This window comes from Xiphophorus couchianus, chromosome 9 (assembly GCF_001444195.1).
Source record: "Xiphophorus couchianus chromosome 9, X_couchianus-1.0, whole genome shotgun sequence".
Taxonomy (NCBI): Eukaryota; Metazoa; Chordata; class Actinopteri; order Cyprinodontiformes; family Poeciliidae; genus Xiphophorus; species Xiphophorus couchianus.
Genome location: NC_040236.1, coordinates 13482200 through 13505517, shown reverse-complemented (window position 1 = coordinate 13505517; position 23318 = coordinate 13482200). Strand labels below are relative to the sequence as shown.

The window sequence follows — 23318 nt, the reverse complement described above, 5'->3', positions numbered from 1 at the left end:
AGTTACGGTAATTCTTTTCTTATACAGAATGCACCTAACCCTGTATAGGTTGGCAACAAGTTAGCCAGTGCCGAAAATGAACATCATACAGCCAACTAGTGATTTGCGCTCAAAGGGGAAGGCGTACAGTAGGCGATGTCACTTCCTCTCTATTCATTTTCTGTAGAACTTGCATAATGTGGCGACAATTTCTAACCCTCCACCAGCCAAGCGACTGATGACATTAGTATAATGAAATTTTGCACTTGTACACATAGACCTGCACATGCGGGCTTACAACATGACAAATGTTAAAAAAATCTTTAGCTTTTGTATCTATAAAAGTCACTTAAAGTTTTACAGTCCATGCAATTAAAAGATGCTGTATTTTGGGGGGGTAATGTTGTTAACAGCAGTAAGCCAGGCTACAACTATATAGTCCTACTGGTTTCCAGGTTTGCAACTGGGACTTCTGCAACTCAGCTGTGATGTCATTCCCAGATGTGAGTTCTGACTTCAAAGACAGTCTGAACGAAGCAAAAGATTGACTGAGCCAAGCATTACTGACATTTTTATGAGACACTCTTCGAAGAACTGTCAAAACTTGTAAGAGAGGTCCAGAAAGTCCAAAATTGTGCTATGATTGAAATAGGCATAACAGATAGTTAGATGAGATAAACCCTGGAATTCTAAGGAACTGTAAAATATAGTTTCAGATTTCTGAATCTCACAGTATCCCCCTATAAAGTATAATAAAAATGTGTTTGTGATGGAACTGCATATGATCACTGCAGTACATCATATAGACGAGCTGTACATCTCAATCTCATCTCCCACTTGATTCCATCCCAAGATCACTGATTTAAACCAGCAACACTCATATCAAATGGGTCACAAGACTTTGACTTTACTTTAGATAAGGAATAAAATCTCATAAGATAGTCATTGATGCTGACTGACAATGGCTGTACAGGAAATTTAAGTGCTCAATTATTTACAACTGAATTTCAAAAAGAAGCACATATATTAGAGAAAATTATTAAATGTTATTCCAGATTAGAGGCAGATGAAGATAAGACATATTAGAATGTGATTTCTGGATTGAAATCCACAGTTCACTCTAATATTGTTTGCTTTATTAATATTTTGGAACAAACAGGACAGATATTCGGGAAACTTTATAAAAACCAAAGGCATCCTTTTTATTCCTGAAGATGCCACTGTAACACCAGTAGCTGGAAACTTTAATCTCTCATCATCTCTTTATACTTATTTAAGCGCACAATCAAATTAAATTAAAACAAAGCATGTTTTATACATTCAACGAGTAATTTCAGCCATTTTTCAATATTAATTATTCAGAATAAAAAGCAAAATTTTTCACCTTAATTTTGACTTATCCCACTTGTTGACTAAACCTATTGTCATTTTGTCTCCCTGAATAACCTTAGATATAAGCAGAAATACTCCAATATGCCCCATCATACAGGCAAAGAGTAAACTGCAAGGCAAAATTTGTTTGACTATTTTGCAGTCCTTCCCCTCATAGGGTGTATATTAAAATAGCAACTTGTCAGCAGCATCCCCGTACAATAAAGCAGCATCCAACAGACAGCTTGGTCCATCAGCACACTGTTAAATTACAGCCATCAGCGCCCCCCCGTCCCCGCTCTAGATCTAAACTCTCATTTCTAGCACCAGGAGAACAATCTGCCGAGTAATTAGCCTCCACCAACAGACAGTTACAGAGAGAAGGAGGACGTTTGGGTTGATTAAATTATTAAACCACACAAACAAAAGACAAAAGCAGCATCAAAGAGGCGCTGCGTCTCTCCTTCAAAGCTCCTCGCTGTTCCCTAAATACAGAATACACAAAATGTGTTCTCCCAAGCCACCGGTTGGCATAATTGACTAAATGTGTGCATTTCTTCAGGAGTCTGTGTCAGTGTGTGCGTGTTTACTTTGATTGGACTCAGTTCTCTAACTGCTATCTAAAATAAGCAAGTGGTTAACGACAACATTATGCCCCAAACACCCTAAGCTCCCTCTGCTCTAGGAACCCTTAACAGAAACATGTGCACATGCCCCACATGTCTGCTCACATACACATTAAACAATACTCTAATTACAACATTTATAACTCCCTGTTGCCTCATGCGCCTCCCCAACCACCTACCCAGAAATCTGTGAATCTGGAATTGAATTTAGCCCAAGTTGAGGGCTGCGCTGGCATGAAAAGACTATTTGATTAGAACGGCAGTTGTTTCATTTGTGGTGCAGCAGATTGCAGAGCCTCTCTATCCGGTGTGCAATCTGTATTCATTACTCGGTGTAAAAGGATGATCCATGTCCTGACACCAGGCTGATCATTTCATGCAGATGCACAGCAGCTCCACAAGGCCCTTACAGAGTCCCCATAAAAAGCCTCCTGCTGGAACCTCAGCATTTTCCCCCTCCTCTTTTCCTCTCTTATAACTTTCTCCTTCATTCCTGATCACTTTTCTTCCTCAAAACTGGCACCCTATGCTTCGATGAAAAAAACTGATACACTGATACATGTTGAAATCTTGTTACTGCTAAGGGTAATTCAGAGAAGTCTGTTAACCAAAAAATGGTTTTGGTTTAGAATTGTTGGAGGAAGCTGTAGTACCCAGGGAGAACTCACCCATTGATGGGGAAAGCATACAAATCCCACACAGAAAAGGCCTCAATGAAAATCAAACATGGACCAAAACAAAACAACATAGCTGAATAACAAACTCCATTTCTGCAAATAGTGATTTAAAAATTACATAGTGAATATAACACAGATTGACTGAGGAGTACGACTCAGTGTAGTTCAAAGTCAGTCAAACCTTCTGCATAAATTATAACAAATAATACAAAATATAGATCTTGATATTTTACATCGTTCTGCAAGCTCTCGATTTACCGGTCGATCTACGTTCCCACCCTCATCTATGGTCATGAGCTTTGGGTCATGACCGAAAGAACGAGATCGCGGATACAAGCAGCCGAAATGGGTTTCTCCGTAGGGTGTCTGGGCTCTCCCTTAGAGATAGGGTCAGAAGCTCAGTCATCCAGGAGAGACTCAGAGTAGAGCCGCTGCTCCTTCACATCGAGAGGAGCCAGTTGAGGTGGCTCGGGCATCTGGTCAGGATGCCTCCTGGACGCCTCCCTGGTGAGGTGTTCCGGACACGTCCCACCGGGAGGAGGCCCCGGGGAAGACCCAGGACACGCTGGAGGGACTATGTCTCTTGGCTGGCCTGAGAACGCCTCGGGATTCCCCCGGAAGAGCTGGAAGAAGTGGCCGGGGAGAGGGAAGTCTGAAGCTGCTACCCCCGCGACCCGACCCCGGATAAGCGGAAGAAGATGGATGGATGGGTATTTTATGAATATTTTATTTTGGGAGATAATTAAAAACTGTGGAAAAACTTTATTAATATTTTCAAGTTTAGTGAACATGAATAGGAATAAACACTAATCTAACGTTTAAATGCAGACACAAGTTCTGTACTCTAAGTCCTTAGCCATCCAAAATACCTAAAACACCAAACGTTTGGCAAGTGGTTTTATGTAATCACTTGGTTGCTCTTTCAGCTTGTAAGAAATGAGCTCACTTTAGCTGCAACTGAACTAATTAACAGAAATAATTATTGATGTTCATATAGGTAAATGGGGCCCAAATTTGCCCAACTTCAACAAAAAAAACAAGCCTGGAATCATTTCTGCTATCCTGTATTCTCTCCTATTTTGTTTTGGAGGGTTATCTGATTCTTTTTTTCAAATATAGCTTTCGTAGACTTCATGGTTACCAAACTAAAGTATTCGGAATAAGTATTCAGTAGAGTTTTTACTTTATATTTTTGACTCTTTAGAAAGTGAGCGCTTTAAGCTTAGTATACGTGTCTGCTGTTGAATAAAGGATATCTGAATGCATTATAAAAAAGTCTGTTTTATTTCAAAGTATGCCCCTAATCTCTGCTCCCTCCTTTTAAAGCAAATCACACTAAAAATAAGGCAATGAATTTTGATAAGGAACCTTGCATCAGCAGCGATAACCCAGGGAAAATGTATTCCTTTATCAGGAGGACATTCATTCTGTCCTTTTGTTCAGGCCTTTATGAACTGATCTTGGGAGCATCAGCTTTAAAAATTAAGAAATATGCCTTAACAGAACAAGGTTACTTGTGAGACCATACCTCCCCGACAAAATATCTCAGGTTTTGGACTTTTAAACCCCAATTTATTCCACAGCATTACTCTCTTCAATGCTGTGGAACTACAATTGTCAAGTTTCTGGGCCTATGTGATGTGTGTTTGAAGTTGAATAATCCCTTTGGCAAAGTAAATTCACTCCATTTTTAGTCTGTCAACAGGGGAAGCTTAGAAATTAACTTCCAACGAAGAATGCATCAACATGCAATGGATACATGCCTATCTACCTTGAGCCATATGCTGCCAGGGCATAAAGAACAGAAAAGAAAATGCAAATAAGAAAATTAAGGGGGGAAAAAAAGCAAGAAGGACAAGAAATCCAGTTGACAAGCACATATGTGAGTTTGTCCCCTGGAGTCTAATCCCAAAGCTGTTTCCAAAAAAATTCTTCAAGAGGACATTTCAGTGCCATCCTGCCACAAGCAACTGCCATCTACCAGCTGTATGCTGTCCATATCTGTAGCCACTCAACGCCAGCAATGATTAGCCTATGTTCAGGCAATGGTCCTCTCTGGGGACCTGTCTATCTTCTTGTTCCACTCTCGGATGAAGGACATCACAACCCAGACATGACGGCAGAGGGATGAAAAGGGCACAGGAGGGAGATAGGACGAACAGAGGTGGAGCAGACAGGCGTGAGGTGGGCGAGGTGATGTGACTCTAAATCCTGCACCACCTTGAGAGCAGGAGAGGAGTTTGATATGATGAACCACACAGACATGGCAGAAACAGGCCTTCCAAACCAGAACATTGACCACAGCCAATTTAATAGTACGGTCAAGTAAGGACTACTTTTATAAAGGCTATTAGTGTTGCAAACCACAACTACAGGGTACAAAATCGATACTGCTGTACTGCAGAACTCTAAATAAGCTGGTGTTGCCTTTTGTTATCGTGTATATATTCTAAAAATAGTTTATTAAAACTTGTAAACCCCTGTACACATTAAATGAGTGGGAAACAAATGAGGGAAATTTAACATGTTCCTTAAAAGAGATAAATTGCTAGATTGCAATACAGGCAGTCTTTTCCACACTGCTTGTTCGGTTATCAATCTACTGTTGATTTTGCTGACTAGTAAAAGCAGGAAATATAGATCAGTGAATATATTTAAAGTATTTTTATGAATCTGAGAAAAAAAAGACCTTAATATTTCATTTCTGTTGGTCAGAAATGTCCGAGCTCTTAATTTTCTCCTTTATTTTTCTGCTATTATAATAGTAGTCACCACAGAAGTTAACTCATAAGTAGTTCAGAAAAATTGACTTGTTAATAAAGTTTGATAAACGGAGAGTTTAAATGTAAGCAGACAGGAAGGAGGGCAGATGCAGCATCAAAATTTATCTAATCACAAAAACTAGAACTTAAAAAACTAACAAAGAAAAACTACAACAAAATTCAGAAACAAACATCATGCTAAGGTGTTTGTACAATAGACACCTTAGTGCTAAGACTAGCACCTTATCATGTTGTCTATAAAAAGAAAAAGTAAGACTCAACTATAAAATAAATCTAAAAGAAAAGCTTAAGTCAAAATGTAGCCTAAACACACTGCAAAAGTGGTAAGATTAATTAATATACATTTGTTCATTTTTAATATAAAATCCATGGTGATTGTTATGTCTGCTTCTGACTGCAACTGCATATCAAATTATACTAACGGCTCTGAAAGAGTAATTATTACTTGTGTAATTTGTTTTATTTATTTGATCTTTTTTTCTAAGTACTTAGTCCTAAGTGAGCTGCAGTGGGTAAGAACATGTTGAATAATTTGAAGAAAATTGGGAAAATAAAAACTTGAAGTTATTAACGTGCAGTAACAATGGAACAGGAGAAGAAGGGTAACTCAGATAGCGTGACTGGAAGAAATGCCAAAACAGAAGGCATACAATGGAAACAATATCTCACCAGAACATACAGAACGTCGAAGAATCCACCAGAAAGAGAAAAAGAAACAAACGTGACACTTAAACTCAAACCTAAAGTGAAAAAAGCTAATATAAAGCCCTCTACAGAGTGACAAAAAATATGTGACTCATCAGTTATTGGTACAGGTGGTTGGTGCCTTCCCAGAGGTGACATAATATTGCAGAAATCTTCAACCAGGCTGTGGTAAGTCACTGCACATTTACAGTTTTTCAGTGGATTTCTATGACACTGCTTCAGATTTACTTCACTATTGAACGAAACCAGACCACTGTTTAATTTATGGCAATTTCCTAAACCGTACTACTGAAAGCACCAGCTGTAGGAAAGTAACATTGACTGATTGATATCACCAACGGGGGGATCTATAATGCTTTCATGATAGTTGTAACATTCTTTGGAGTAATCAACTCATACATTTAGGAGAGCATTGTCAAAAAAAGGTGAAGCAAAGATGACTCTTTGGGAGTTCTACATAACACTTGGCCTATTCTTCGTTGGTTCATTCTTTTCTCTCATTATGGAGGGTAGCTGCCTTACACTGTGCCTTCTCTTAGTAAGTGAGGCTTACAAATCACTTCTGCAGCAGTTTGAGGAGTTGAAGGCACACGGTGCAAGGTTTTACTGCTCGTCTTCTATGAATGGCTCCCCGAAGGCTCCTATGATAATAGCTCACAGCCATGCCCTTCACAGACTCTGACATCAAGCACACCCCTAAAGCAAAATGGAAAGGAATGTCAATTTACTTAGAGGGGTATTATGTCTATTCACCAACTGGTTTCTGATCATAGCATGGGCCAGGCAAAGCAAGACTGAAATAGTGGTTCAAGGAAGTCAGATCAACATTCTTTTAGTATTAGTACTGGATGCAATTTTTCTTTACACAGATCCCATTTTAAGAGCATTGTTCAATTTATTCTAAACTAAAATAGACATTTCTCTAAATTACTATATCAATACAACACTGAAAGTTGAGAACAAAGTCTGCAGTGATATCTTATATCCAGATCAGTGCTTGAACAGTTCTTACTTACATTAAGAATGTCTCTACAAAGAAATCACACACATACACTACTTGCGTTTGAACAGGAAAAAATTAAGAATATACTTAACTTATTTGTGAAATACTGGTTTAAGTGATTCTCAAAGATTCTATACTTTCTTTACAAAAAGAAAGTATTTAGATAAAGCTTGACTATGTCTGAAAATAATTTAATGTATTGTGCTGAGAACGTTAGTCGTAATAACGATTTATTAGACAACCAGACCATACCAAGATGATACACTCTAGACTCCAATAAATACATCTGACCTTCTAACCCAACACCATCAGAAGATGTTAGTCTTAGTTTTAAACCCTTTACTGTCACCCCCAAAACACTTCCATGCCATACCTGGGTTCTGTGAAGACACCGGTGTCCTCATGACGATTAGGTTCAAACAAAATGGACCTGTAGTTATTTTAAACTCCATTTAGCATCTTATATCAATAATCAGCATTACTAAACAGCAGACTCTATAGACATTCACTTACTGATGCAGACAAAGAATGTCAACTTAAGTCCTGTTCCTTTTAAAGGTGTCTCTATTTCAACATACCACAATGAAAGAAGTAAGTCAAAAGCTTCACCTTGAGAATGTGTCTGAATGCTTAGGAGACAATTTAATAGCTTGATTTAAGTATTTTGGACCAGGCAGATATCTAAAAGTTGAAGGTGACGGTCCGACGAGGACAAAAGATGTCAGACAAACCCAGAATGTTTCATGACAGCTATTTGTTATGCTGGGGTACAAATATATCTCTGAATGAAACATGTATGTCTATAAGGTTTATTTTTGCATAACTGTGACTTAAATGTAGGCATGCCCAAGAGTCAAGTGGTCAGTCTGTCTCAGTCAATGGAACAAACTTGACCAGAATTAGTCTTAGCTTTTTGAGGTAAGTGAGTGGTTCGATAAACACAAAAAAGAAGGACGTACAGAAAAAAGACATCTATCCATCCAGCCACCCATCATAACCGGTGCTACAGTGAAGCCAATTTTCACAAAGCTGCTAAGCTGATTGAGGCAGACCAAATCTGTTTCACCAGCTTACATTCCTTCAAAATGGCCATCTCACTTCCAATATCACGGGCTTTTACTGTTCCCCATTCCCTTGGCTCAGGCTGAGAGTTAGCAAGGCTTAGCTGGATGAAACACTCCAACAGCCCAGTTCTTCCCTGGAACTCACTGATATCTTTATAACACAGCCTTTTGCTTATACTGTAGCTACACTTGGTTGGATTATTTATTCATGCTATCGTTTTTGGACTGTTTAATTTTCTGCTTTTTTGTTTCATATGCTCTTTTCTGGCTTACACTAAAGGAGATTCATGTGAATTCTAGTTATTTAGGGATATTGAAAAATCTAATCACAGTGCCTATAGACGTTTTGTAAACGCACCTTGGAACAATTGCAAAGCCAGCACTTACCAACAACACCTTCTACAGGGTTAGAGTAAAATCACAGAGGACCTTTTAAAGAAAGGAAATTGGGCAGATAAAAAACAGCTTCAAATAAAAAAGCTTGTTAAAAGTCCTGTAGGGACAACATGAGAGCATAACAGCAGTAGTTGTTACTACCACCCATGTTTGTGTTGTTTGGGGGTTTCCATTTGTTTTCATATTATGTTATGTTACATTATGTTTTCATATACATATTGTATAAAATATCTCCAATGATTTTTGTTATTCCTCAGCCTTGTTAGCCTCTATTTCTCACCTACACTTTTTCTGTCATTTTGCCTGCAAATATCCTGTCGGTCAGCCTGATGGTACTGGTCTATCTGGCCTGGGATCAATTCGGCACTGAGCTGAGGCCTCCCATTCATCTCAGTGCCATAAAATGTGATTAGTGCTGACTACAGCACTGCGGGGAGATGGGCTGATAGGCCTGATAGCCTCAGATAGGCAGGGCTGGACACTCAACAGAACAGTAGCAGCAACAAAACACTGAATTTTCCTCAACCGTTCACTTTCATTTTCCTTTTTCCTGTTCATCTGTCACTTCATTTTTTTATTCGTTTTAGTAAATCTACCTTTTGTTCCATTTTGATAATTTCACATCTCTTTGTGTAAATAACCAATTTGAGACTGTTTATTGTTTTCTTTTCTTTTCTGCTATTTTAAAACTTACAAGATGTTACCCAGGCTTAAATACCAACACTGTCAAGCCTGCTTGTACTGCAACAAAAATATTCAAGTATTGGAAGCCACCCAGTGTATCTCTGAGGCATGTGACTGCCTCTGTCAGCCAATCGCATGCTCTGAGTTTGCCAGTGGCTGACTGAGGTTCAGAAACTGTGACAAGAAGTGAGGCAGAAAACAGACGACTACTTCACTTCTGAGGAGAAACAAGTGGTGTTATGAAAACAGATTTTAAATCCAGTGAGATGTGGCAAAGGACATTCAGAAAATATTTTGACAGCTAGTGCTGCACATAAGGTCAGTGAAAGTATAACACTGTACAAAACAATTTCCCACTCTTCTAAAAAGACACATAGTATTATGTTGCTGAACAACATTATACTAGTGGAAATACAAAATCTGGTATTATATGACAAAAGAAATGTGCGACATCTGACTAAAGTAATACCAGTAGATAGAAGTAGTATTAACTAATATTTCTATCAATAACAGTTTGCTCATAAGATGACCTTTACTTTAAAGCAAGTTTTTTCTTGCAATATTCTACAAACTACAACTTAAACATAATTTTGTACTTTCTGAGTAGTGTATGAGAAAAAAATTATTCAATAAGCTACAGTGTATTTAGGGAACAAAGTTCCTTTAAATCAATACAAAATATGCATTTGTTTAAAGTTTTGAAAATCAATGTTAAAAATCTGGTTATTAAGTGTGTAGATATAATTAAAATGCACATATTTTTCTTAAATCCTAATACTTGGCACAGCATATGTTTCACCTCAAAGAGGTGAAAGGGTGAACAAGGCAATTGAAAAATCACAGTGAAGACTGGCAACAACAAATAGATCAGATGATTCTGACCTGTGTCTCCCGGACGTTTTCCACAGTGAAGTTGAACCAGACTCTGAAGCGTGGGTTGCAGGTGTCAGGTCGAATGAAGAGGTCAAACTCAAAATCACCGATGTAGTCTACACGGCCCAGATTCCCTACAATAACAAATAGCTTACATTAATCACATTGTGGACGAACACAAGTGTTTTCACAAAACATGATTCTTAATTTCATTTGTTTCCTGATTACATGCATGCATCTGCTTGATGTGTGGATTCTCTCTTCACATTGTTGAATGTTAATCAAACTGAATGAAAAATAAATGCAATTCAATCTGTCATTATTATCATTTTAAAATGTGATGGGTAAATATAGATAACGACAGAATTTTCTGACCCTGTCAGTCAAAATGACGGACAAGGGCAAAGTCAGGCGCCATCTCAGGTTATTGAGATCACACTGATGGACTAACCCCCTGCAGAAAATCAAACATAGAAAAAAGAACAAAAACCAAGTCTAACTTACCAGTAGCTACAGTATAAAATCATAAACAGTTAATAAAGTTAGGCAGTTGGTCAGACATTGGGAAAGAAGAAGCGGATGAAGGTCAGCGCAACTTCAAAGATGGAGCACTTGATGAATTCCACACAATGAATCCAGAGGTGGTCCTTTGCATCATATATGTTATCTGCAAATGTTGCACTGAGCTGACTGGGCAGTTGTTTTATTAAATTGAAGCCCACTCTCAATACCTGCTGCACTCTGCCCATGGCTGTGCACAGACTTGCTATTGATTCTGATTCAGCAGCTTCTTCAAACAGTAGACTGGGAATCAAAATGTAAAATTTTAACTAATCTGGGAGATTCCAAATGTTAGTCCTGGTTTCAACTGATTTTTGAGTCACGTACTCACACTTCTGTGCATGCAAGTATTATTAAAGTGAGAGTAGAGACAGATATGAATGAATAAACATGTGTCCCTGTGTGAGTAGACACACAAAGCTGTACCTAGAAATTACTATCACGCCTTTTTAAAGCTCAACAAAAGAGCAGTCCAATTTTTCATCGTAATATTTAACTAAAGTTCTTGGTTTAAAACAAGCAGAGGCTCAGGCGTAAGAATTGCCGGCACACTAAGCGGGCCACAAGGCCCAGTGCTCCCCAACAACTTTACATCCAGGTACTGTTGACCACGTGGTGACAGGTTGCAGCATGCATCCTTGTATCCAAGGATATACAAGTGATTACAAACAGATGGTCTAACTACTACACTGTCAAAGAGGATTCCTCTTTTTCTGCCTTTGAATAGAAAACCCACAGGTGAGTCTGCAGTACTCAGAGTAGAAACTGACAATCTGCTCTGCTACAGTAAAAATATCCAATGAAAAGGCATCATCAAATTTAAACAAAAAATCTATTTTATGATGATGGACAACACTATATACAACATTCACTATCTCAGAGTCAAGCTACCACTGTAGCTGCTTTGTGTTAAAAATGTAAACATAAAATAAGTTCCTGATACTGACACTGACAAATACAAACTAGAAAGTGTGTTCATCCTTGTTTTCTTTCAACTAATTAATATAAATTATTAATTACAGAAAAATGAATGGATGTCGCTGATTTAACAAGCACATCCCATGTGATTTGAGTGAGATCTTGGGATTTAGGAGGTGAAGTCTACAATTAAAACATTACAATTAAACACTAACAAATAAATTATTTTACTTTGTGGTGGTGTGCAATATCCTGCTGAAAGCCAGAGGCATCAGGGAATTACTTTTCTGTGAAAGGATGTACATGGTCTGTAGCCAACCTTTACACAGGTCAAACTAGCATCCAGATGGCAGAACCAAAGGTTTCCAAGCAGAGCAATGCCCAAACTATCACACTACCTCCAGTGACTGTTCTGCAGCAATGTAGCTCTATGCACAACAAACTGGAACAGTTTAAATTCTGATATTTTTGTTAACTTCAACAATTTAATTTATAGTAGCTCATCTGGATTAGACCACATGGGCCAGTCTTCATTGCCCACACCACAACCTAGACATGTCCATGCATTAGTCTGTCAGTAATTCACCACTGCTCCTACCTCAAACAACCTTTCATAAATACTAGCCACTGTAGGACCAGGAACACCCCGCGTGAGCTGAAGTTTGGACATCCTCTGGCCCAGTGACAAAGCATCACAAATTCCCCCTCATCAAATTTTTAAGCCTGTCCCCCTTTTCTTTGTCACATTTTTACAAAATGTTAATTTACTGCCTAATATATCTGACCACTTACAGGTAACATGAAGAGAAAAACAGTGTTAGTCACATTATCTGTACCAGTTATAATCCTGTATCTGATATGCATATATACTGCATATACTGTACATTGCTGCACTGAGTGTACTTCAGTTTAACACTAAACCTTTCATCCACCCTTCCTAGAGGTTTCTGATTGATAAGCCAAAGTAACCTAGTCTGTTCTTGATGGTGTCAGCTATATAAATATAGGGCATGGAGGAAGGAGACTACTGGTTGCTTCTGGTTGTTAATACAGAACCTTGGATAGCATCAGACAGTAGCCATGGGCGACTGGGTTATTGAGCCTGATGCTGGAAGGCCTGACGTGAAAGATGGCCACATCCTCAAGGTTAGAATTACATGTTCAGCCCGCAGAGCAGCAGGGATATGACACGCCGTTGATCCCCGTTTTAATTTTATGGTGGCTACCTCCAGATCCAAGCAGTTTGGTGGGGTGGTAGCCTGACCCTTTTAATCAATCCCATATCATTTAGTATTTAAATAACATTAATGGCTGGCTAATCTTTTTGAAACGGCCATGGAAGACACTAAAGACAAACTATATAAAGCTAAGATTTTTCATTTTGAATCCGTGGAGGCTCTAAAAGACACTCACAGTAAATCAGATTTGTCAAGAAATATCTTAGTCGTTTGTTTACAACACAGACAAATTGTGTTAAGTGAGGCTAATGAACAACACACTATGAGAACTAAGAGCTAAGACATTTTTTTTAATGTTAGAGATTTTTTGCATAATTCCTCTGGAGTATCATTCCTGTAAATATTGTTCTTCATTGCTGTCTTAGCAGGTTATGCTGAATATCAATCTTTGCCCTTGAGGGAAAACTACTACAACATTTAGACATTAACAAATTGGTTTTCAATGAACAGCTTAGACCTGCTGCCACAGCCCAATGCAGCAATTGCAACGTTCTAAACAAGATTTTACACTTGACAAGGTCTCCTTGAGGAAAACCCTGAAAAAGAAACCCTCTGTGTTCCTCTGATTATCCCTTCCTCCATTCCCTCCCACACCCATGGAAATCATTAAAGAAACAGAAAGGAGGGAAGGACAAATACTATTGTATTTTCTGCAGTTTGAGATGTTTGTTTCATCAACACAGAATGCAACAATTAGTTTATAAAGTAAATGGCTTTTAATTCACCCTTTAAGCTCCTAAAGAATGAATATGCAGGTTAGTGTGTGTATTTTTTTACATCATTGTGGACTACAAAAACAAAAAGGATGTCAGCTTATGGAACCTCCTTTCAATTCATGAGAAAAATTACATCTCCCACAAGTAGCTTATGATTCTCATCATCCAGAAGGTTTAGTGATGAACCTTTACTCTCATCTAACCTTTAGTGATGAGAGTGGCCAGCCATTCTCATCACTAAAGGTTAGATGTGTCCAAATTCTTCTTGTGTTGCAAAGGTAAACCTCAGAAAGATGACAATCATGCTCTGAAATGTAAATGTAAGTATCTTCTTTGTTTAATATTCTTTTACTAGCTTCAATAACCTTGGTAACGTGTAGTTTGTTAGTCTGAGATATATTGTATGTGGATATAAAGACATTTTTATGAAATATCAAGTCCTTTCATATCTTTGAAGTATCTGACTCCCTTCTGTTACTGTAGATCTTGAGATACTGGGATTAAGGGTATGGAATTGACAAAAAATTTACATACTGGATTTCATTTAAAAATTCCTATTTTATAATGCATAATATTAATCTTTTTTTGACAATGAACTAAGGACCAAATGACACTGAAAATATAGGATAGAGGTCCGTTTACAAATTAGGTTGCAAGATGAGAAGCAGAATTAGGGTATGATTAGGTTTTATGTACCTGTTAGGGGTTAGACATTCAATTGTGACGGTTAATGTTAGGGTAAGGCCAAGATATACACATAGGGTTCCCATGGGTAATTAGAGACAGACGTGCTTGTTGGGGTGCGTGCATGTGTGTGTGTGTGTGTAAGAGGACAGAGATGAGAGCGATGAAGAGGGCGCAAAAGAACTTGGCTAATATAATCCCATTATAGAGGTACAAGAGGGAGCAGTCATAGTGTTCAGTCAACACAATGGCCCAACCTGCAGCCTGTAGCTATCCACTGGATGGATAGTTTCTGCCATGCAGATGGATCATTGCACTGCAAGTGCAAGTCTGCCTGCCACGGGCCAGAGGAGGAACTCACTCATGTGGCCAGCCATTAAAACAGTAATAGCCAGTTGTTTCACACTGAGACAGACTTTGTGGTTACAGTGCTTTCTACTCTGCAGACATGTGGCCTGTCATATCCTAAGCATTGCAAGGTTTTGAATCACAGAGATGTATAATCATGTTCTCAATAATCCCGAAAACAATAAATGTATTTTCCATAAATTAATACACAATTCTTTTAGATAACACAAATTTAAGATAAAGGCCATCTGGGAATGCACAAGCAATCATGCAATTAAAGATGGGTAAGTACAATAGTCCATACAATTAGGAGATAAAAAGTAATGTATGATGTGCCAGTTCACTTTATTGTCAGCTGTATTATCTGCAAAGAAATTAAAGTGTCTTAAATTTCACTATCTAAATGAGCATTTGAATAGTGTATTGTCCACTATCCAAATGCTCGTTTAGACGGACAAGACAACAAAGGTACTTATAGTGGTGTGTCACTAGATTTCTCATTGCTTCAGAAAATGAAAAATAAGGTTTTCATCTGAGATGCAAGATAAAAGGAAGATAATGTCAATATGTTGTTAGACATTCACTCATTTCTTAAAAATTTGCCCAAAGTAAAACGGCACCATTTTAACAAACCAAGTAACATTAAGCAATAAAAAAACAAGTGATGAAAATTAGCTAAGCTCTATATACAAAAGATCCTAAATAAGGGTCAGTTGTTGTTAAAATAAACAGTAAATAGCTTTGTGAATAAAAAAAACTTTTTTTAAAAACTTTGCAAACTACTTAAAATCAATAACTTTGGATTTGGATAGTAAATTTAATGGCAACAAAACTTGATTTGCTTGAGAATTTTGCCAAACAAGACATTACATACAGCTAAAGATAAAGATTAAAACATGGAGTAGGATAAACAGGTGTAAAATACAAACAGCTAGAACAAAAACACAAGGTTATTGTAACCTAAGTCAACTTAAACAGCTGTCCCAAAAAGAACCAGCTGAAATGAAGAGTAGATTACATCCCCAAAACAACCTATTTTTATTTTATTTTTTGGAGGTTGAGAAATTGTAGTTAATAACCATTTCAACCTTCTGTTAATAAATACAAATGAATCTTGTGCTTCCTAATCTAGACAAGAAAGGCAACACACAAAAGTACAGAAGAGCCTCCAAACAGCCCCCAAAGCAAAAACTCTGCTTTGTGGGGTATGATTTAAACAGCCCTGAAACAACATCCAAATTTTTCAAACAAAAAATTAATTTCTGTGTTAGCTAAGGTTGTCACTCAACTAGGCATGCCTTGAACTTTTTGAAGATACTAATTTTTAAAAAAATTCTCCACACAAGCAGAACTATTTGTACTACACCAATGACTTTTAAATCGATACCAACAATAAGAAGTACTGGGGGAAATGCCAGATAAAGTAGACCATGTTAAAAAAATTGGACTTCCCATATTGTGAGGCATGAAACCTTTTTTTGTTTGTTTTTTAAATTATATCACCCAAACAAGAATTCAACTTAAGGTACTAAAATGAGAGAATATGTTTATTTGGTTTAGAAGATAATTGCTGAGTGTTGGTGCCTTTCGTATTTTTAATATAGTATTCAGCGGCCCTTTAAAGGTACAGTATTTAACTTTTAAAAACAATGTTTCTTTACACATTTGTTAAACCTGTCAAAATAACATGACAGTATAATATGAGACAACACCATTCACACCCTCCCCCTTGATTTTTGCTAGGTTACAGCTAGTTCTCCACATCAGAGCCTGTCATGAATACTCAGTTTAGTCAGCATGGCCACCGATGATGGCAGATAAACAGTTTTCCTATAATGGTAAGTTGTTTCACTGGCATTAACACAATGAGCAGCACGTGCACAAGCATGATTGAGAGTGCTGATACTCTCCCCCTGGCTCTGATTGCTCCCGGTTGTTTCTGACCGCGAGCAGAGTATCTCTGCAGATGGCTGTCAGACCACAAGGAGGAAGCAGAGGATCTCAGTGTTTTTTCAAAGATTATCTGTTTCATGTTATACTGTCACAACATGGTGACAGTTTTAACAAATATCCATCCATCCATTTTCTGTACACCCTTGTCCCTAGTGGGATCGGGAGGGGTGCTGGGGCCTGTCTCCAGCTAGCGTTCCGGGCGAGAGGCGGGGTACACCCTGGACAGGTCGCCAGTCTGTCGCAGGGCAAGTTTTAACAAGTATGTAAAATATGTATTGTTTATAAAAGAAAAGCTTCAATGTATTGTACCTAAAAGATATACCTAGTTGGTTTCATGATGCATATCCTGAAAGAGCAATGCATTATATACATTAATATTCATATTTTCTGTCCAGAATGAACTGACAAAAAGATTCAAAATTCTAATTCTTGACTCATTTTGACTAAATAGGAAAACAAAAATAAATTCATTATTTTCCTGGTCTTAAAAATAAAAAAAGTGTGCTTAAAAACTAGACATGAGATTACAAAGAGCTCTGTACAGATCAGGGAGACCAGCTAGGCACTTTTTAAATGTATTTTTTTTGCTGTGTTCCATTTCATTATTGGAAAACACATCAGTTTTCCCCCCGGCTGCTCTGCGGCGTAAGGAGGATTCCTGGACACGTAAGAGTGGGACTGATAAAGATAGAATTGATTCCAGCCAGCAGCAGCAGCAACAGTGAGGGGGGCTCAGTTTAGTCCTACAGCTAAACGTCTGGGTTTACTCCGTCTCCCTCTTTCTTGTCTAAAGGCAAGATGTCACTAAGGCGACATCAATCTCGTGCCTCATGACTTCATACAACACGCCTTTTCCCCTGATGCCTTATCACATCATCTGGAGGCAAGATTAAACAGGTCACCACAAAGTTTTCTAAACCCAACAGGTAAAGAAAAGTACTGTATATAAAAATATTAATGGATGGGCTCTGACTCTATTCTGTCAAAAATGTAACATGACAAATATTAAACTTACCTGTCAGAGGCACTGATGCTGATTTATAAACACATTATATTTGAGTTGTTTAATCCACGTAAAATTAAAGTTACTCATCTGACAACATGACAATGACTCACATCATACACACAGTGGAGTGTGTATGATGACATAGAGCAACACAGATTACAGACAAGTGATAACACAGCACCTCACTCTTTCCTTCAGAATAAATAAGAAAAACTATAAAAGTCTTTAAAAAGCAACAAGAAGAAACTTACAAACTTCTTTATTGGACTATGAATATGAATAGCTTCTTAGATTATTTCAGTTTTACAATTTTTGTAACTGCATTTTCAGGATTAGAACAGCATGTAAGGTTTATTCAAATAACACAGCCAATGCTATATCTGAAGATGCTTTACTTTTTTTACTTATTCAAATGAAGAACGTCATATTATGAGCTGGTGTGGAAAAGGAAGTACAAATTAAGAGTCCACTGTCCAAATTCCCACGTATGCATATGCAGCAGAAATACCATTAACTAGGTTTTGGTCAAGTGCATAGCATTTGATCTGAACAAACAGCACACAACTCTACAAAAAACACCAAGAAAACAAGATTTATGAAACAGCTGCATGGTGCCATAAAGAATCTCAAAATATTTTTCTTTCTGTGTTATGTTAATCTACAATGATAAAAAAATAAATAAATTGTAATTTTGTAGTAAGTTGGTGACTGTGACACTGGCTGTCTTAGCTTGTACAGACACCTTGAATTTGTTTTTAAAGTATAGTTTCCTCTTAATACAATTAGAGTGCAATCTTTATACTTCTAGTCATATAAACATATTTCATATAGGTTTAAAATAAGAGGCCAGTAACAAATTAGCCGAGCTACTTTGTTTATCCCTGGCAAACTGTCACACAAGAACCATTGATCTCAATACCTGAGCAAAACTTCACATTTTTGTTTTTAAAATGTATTTTGTTTGTTTTAATGACAGACTCTAAATTCAGAGAGACTGAATTATTAATTAATCCATAATAATCCAAATCAACAGACATAACTACTTTAAGTATATAACTGTGTGTAATTAAGCTATATTAGAATTTCACTTTTTGAATTTCATGCATGAGTAAAATAAATACACTTTTCAATGACACCCTAATTTATCTATATGCACCTGTATGTACCTCAGGGAAGCAATCAAGCTAGCTTCCTAGAACATGGGCAAAAAAAAGAACATTTTTTAACATTATAATAACTTAAACTTTAAATATTTAATAGTAGTTGACTCAATGCTAGTGTACTGACTACCTACGATTCAACATTTTTAATACAGCATAATAATCATAACGTAGAACTAAAAAACTGCAGGAACATCCAGAAGAGGAATGTGGAATGTCTTTCAGGAAGCACTCACAGCCATTTTCAAAGACCATCTTAAAAATTTGAGTACCTCTAAATAGAAAGTTGTGATTATGTATGAAGAGTTTAAAAAAATTACAAACTTACATATTCTATTTGTGTATAATGTAAAAAAAATAATGAATCGTTTTTTCCTCTCATTTGTGTTAAAATATATTTAAGTTCAGGTGCTTTCAAACCTTTTTTCAAAGTACAATGATCCAAATTGAAATTTGATATTTAAATCAACTCCTACATCCAATGCACTCACACAGAAAGGCATAAATGCATGCAGTTCTTACGCAGACAATATGTAGAAATTGTTGTGAAAATAATCTGAATATACAACAAACCAAGGATAAGAGCAGACAATAAGAGGAGACAATAAGGGAAAAAATCATATTGTTATGAGTCCATCCATGCTCCAGTGAGCTCCTCGTTTCAATATAAATGAAGAAAGCTCGGCCTGAGGACAGCAGTGAGATATGCAGGCAGCCCACACATATCTGATGATGAACAGGCCTGCCTGCACATTCTAAAGAGAACACATTTTCCAGCTAGCCTTTCATAATTGTATTTTTTTTCCTTCCAAAAGGCCCTAGAGCCAGACTTGTATGCGCCATCTGAAGAGGTTGGTGTAGTAATGGGTCATAGTGATGCATTCATACTGGGACTAGCTTAATTGTATTATCAATCTCATCCAGACAGTGCTTCAGCCCCACAGCCCTGGACATGCTACTGTCAGACACTCTGCATTAGTACTGAATAGTGAGCCATGCAGGAGTGTAATCTTCACTCTCATCTGTTTTCTGAGCTTAGGAAGCTAGGTTACCTCACTGAATGATGTTTTATCAGAGTTTTTGACACTGTCATCTTCGGTTCTTCTCTGCTTTTTCACAAACTTTTCCTCTGCCCTCATGTCACTGTTGCTCTAACTTTCTTCTTCTTTTCCTCTTTGGATCTACTATGTCAGTGACCACTGAATAAATATATCTGTGTTAATTATGTTAAGCCCAACAATAACTACAAAGTCAGATGAAGTAGAAGGGTCCTTTGCTGTTCTGGCTTGATTATGTTTTGCACTCAAAACATTCCCCTTTCCAAATCTCTTCTCTTTCTTCTTTTGAAGTAACCTTCTCCTTGCTTCCCTCTCATCATAAGTAGACGTTCTAGAGGTGGAGAGAAATTTGGAGATAAAAGCACAAAGAGCCGAAGAGTCCTTCGCAAGCCTAAAGCAAGAAGAAGGTCAACAGGCCCGCTAAGAAGGGCTGTTATCATCTTGGTTACATGCTATCGGAGAGTCTGCAGTAGTGTTTATTTACAGTTACTGCTCCCTCTGGGTGCACACTTAAAGGCCTGGGGCTGATTGGTCCATAATGAGTTTAGAAACACAGGGAGCCGATGCAAGACAAGAAGCGAAACAAGAGGCAAGAAATCACTTGCCAATAACCAGTAAGTCAAAAACCAAATTGGTATAAACACCTTTTCTACACATGTGCCAAGGAGTCTTGTCATTCAAGTAAAAACAGTCATTTTTACAGTTTACAGAGTATGAACATGCAAGCAAGTGTACTAATAAAAGGATCCTGATCTGAAATATTGACCCTCAAGGGGAAAATGCTGTTGGTACATAAGACACCTGCCTTCAATCTATGTTTTATTTTTATTTTTGTTGCTTGCCCCCTAACTTAATTTTTCATTGTTGATCAGATTGTTTTATATTAAACAAGCAGAGAAGTGAAGTGGCTAGAAGCCAAGCCATAAAGCGAGCAGTGCTGGACACTGTTCAAAATGCTTGGCAGGAAACCAGTGAATTTTCTAATCTTTGTTTTACCTGATAATGCTTCCAAACAATGCAGTGCACAATGGTGTGCAATGCAGAAAAAATAAGAAAAGTAATACACAGGTACTATTTATATATAATAAAGCCAAAGTAACATCTGTTTGTCTGTGAAAATTTAATTTCAGAAAATCAGTCCAATGACAACATAATTACTGCATAAAACAGGCAAATTAAGATAAAGTATTTATTTATAATTCATCAGATAAGATAAAAAAGAGATTCTTTCTTAAAAGCATTTTCATCTTGTAATGTGGTACCAGATCTCTTGTTTGCATGGGGTAAATAACTTTATTAGGCAAATATCTGTTTGTTATAGTATAATTTTAGGGTAAATTAACAACAGTTAAAGGAGGAGAAAAAAAAAGAAATCACTCCAAGAATTGAATCTTCAGTTCAGCAAATGAAATACGGTCAATAAATTAACCCTTTCATGCATGAATTACGATCCTATGTGTCAGAACTTTTTCCCTTTTTTTATTTTCTTAAGACATAAACAAAAGATAGGGAAAATAAATTTGTAATTGTTTTTTTTCTTAGGTGATCAATTGTAATTTTCTCCAAATACAAAGTTGTTATTTGAAAAATACATCAGTAGTATTGTATTATTCTTTAGGGGTTATCTGATGTCACAATAATTTTTTTACCTGCAAGAGTCGTCTACAGTAGAAGGAGGGACAGGGAAGGTCGGCATGCTTTTCTGTCTGTCGGCCATATTGAATTTAACAAAAATAATTTCTTGCATTTGCAGCTGATGGCCAGTAGTTGATAGTGTATTTTATGATGCATTAGTGTCCACTTCAGTTGTCTGTATGCATTTATAACATAAAAATCCACCAGAAGCACAAGAAAATGGTTTTAAGATAGCTGTCCACTACGCATGAAAGGGTTAAATTCAGAGCGAGGATGTAAAATATCTAAGTAGAGTAGTTAAATGATTTTTACACTCCAAGAATTATAACTACTGTTACCAATATGTCCCTACATCTGAAAGAGATGTGTCAGTTAAAACAGAAACAGAGCAATATTTATAAAGTCACTAAAATTACTACAGCTTCACATAGCACTGGTAACCATGGGCTCGTCACCAGTATCAAGGTATACCATTTTAGGTTGACTGTGTCAAAACCAGTACTGTTTGACCTGTCATTGTCTGAGGTGATTTTCAACTCTATTAAAAGTAAATTGTTTGTATTTTTTTTCCTCAAACCCTTTCTAAATTAAGCAGTGATTCTTAATTTGAATATAGAACATCAAACTAATATAACTCGAGAGATTTAGCATGCAAATCAGTAAATTAGTTTAAGTTACTCTACTCTGCCACCTACTCTAATAAGTAGGTGGTGTTTTCAGTCTAATCCTTGCTATGTGTTGGATGGTATATATACGCCAATTTGGCTGTAAGGAAGTTTAAAGCAAACATGCCTGTAATCTACATGATTGCTATAAACTTACTATAGGCTATTTTCAAATCCCCGTCGCATTCACTAAAAACAAGGTGTTGGAAATGGCTGTGGAAACATATGCCTTTTACTTTGAGTAGAACCCCCACATCATATGAGCCTCATTTTAAAGCAACCTATATTCTTTCACAATGCTGTTCCTGTCAGTGTTTCACCCGTCACTGTGTGAGTATTTTTTGTACATGAATATGTGTTATCAAACAAACCCTGGCACATCAATGAAGCTGATCTGAGAGATCAGATCGTTGTCTACATAAATCAGCAGAATAAACACAGGCAGCTTGAAAAACATGAACCACTAAAGCATTACAAATCCTCACCATTTTCCCAAACTGCACAATCTTGTCTCAGAAGAAAAATGAGGCGCCTGCTCAGAAACTGTGTTTATGGTGTCAGGAATTGCAAGGAAATAAATTACTGGATGAATCACTGGAGCCTGGTGTGCGAGCATAACTTGTGCAATGAGGAAATCAGGTTGCAGTAATATTCACTTTTGACACACTTCTATTATGATGCTAGAAGCAGGCTTTGAGCCAATGAGTAGTGAAGTTCCAAAAACAAATAGAACACAAAAACAGCCTGGAGCTGGATTTAAAAAAAAAAAAAAAAAAACAAACTTGGACTCATTTGAGTCAGACCACCTCCCTCGGTACAGACGAAGTAACAACAATGCCAATTTTGAGTTATAAACATGCCATTTTCCATAATATCAAGTGTGCGAGTTTTTCTTCCCGTCAACCTTTCTAAATCTCATTGTCACACCGTGTATATCGTTGATAATAAAATCCTTTCATTACTCAAAATTTTCAAAACAGCTTGCTGCTGCTAGCATTTAGTGACATTTTGAAAAGATGAGGTACTGACGGGGTTTCTTACGGGTAGACCATATCAGAGCCATCAACAATTAACTTACAAAACACAGAGGTTGTTTGCACTACTTCCTGGCATCCCCAAACACTAAATTTGAGCCAATGTGTTCAGTCAGTGATTAGACATAACTATGCGCAACAGCCCTGAATGTCAGACAAGATTATCACTCTGCTTTTTATG

General features: G+C 37.2%; 1 protein-coding gene across 4 annotated transcripts in view; it reads right to left on the bottom strand.

The window, feature by feature from the left end:
• agbl4 (AGBL carboxypeptidase 4) overlaps positions 1–23318 on the bottom strand; it is a 461529-nt gene that overhangs the window by 274433 nt on the left and 163778 nt on the right. For all 4 annotated transcript variants that reach the window (XM_028027774.1, XM_028027772.1, XM_028027773.1 and 1 more), the window contains one exon: positions 10171–10295. In XM_028027774.1, coding sequence (XP_027883575.1) covers positions 10171–10295 — 125 coding nt within the window. The remainder of the gene's footprint in view (positions 1–10170; positions 10296–23318) is intronic.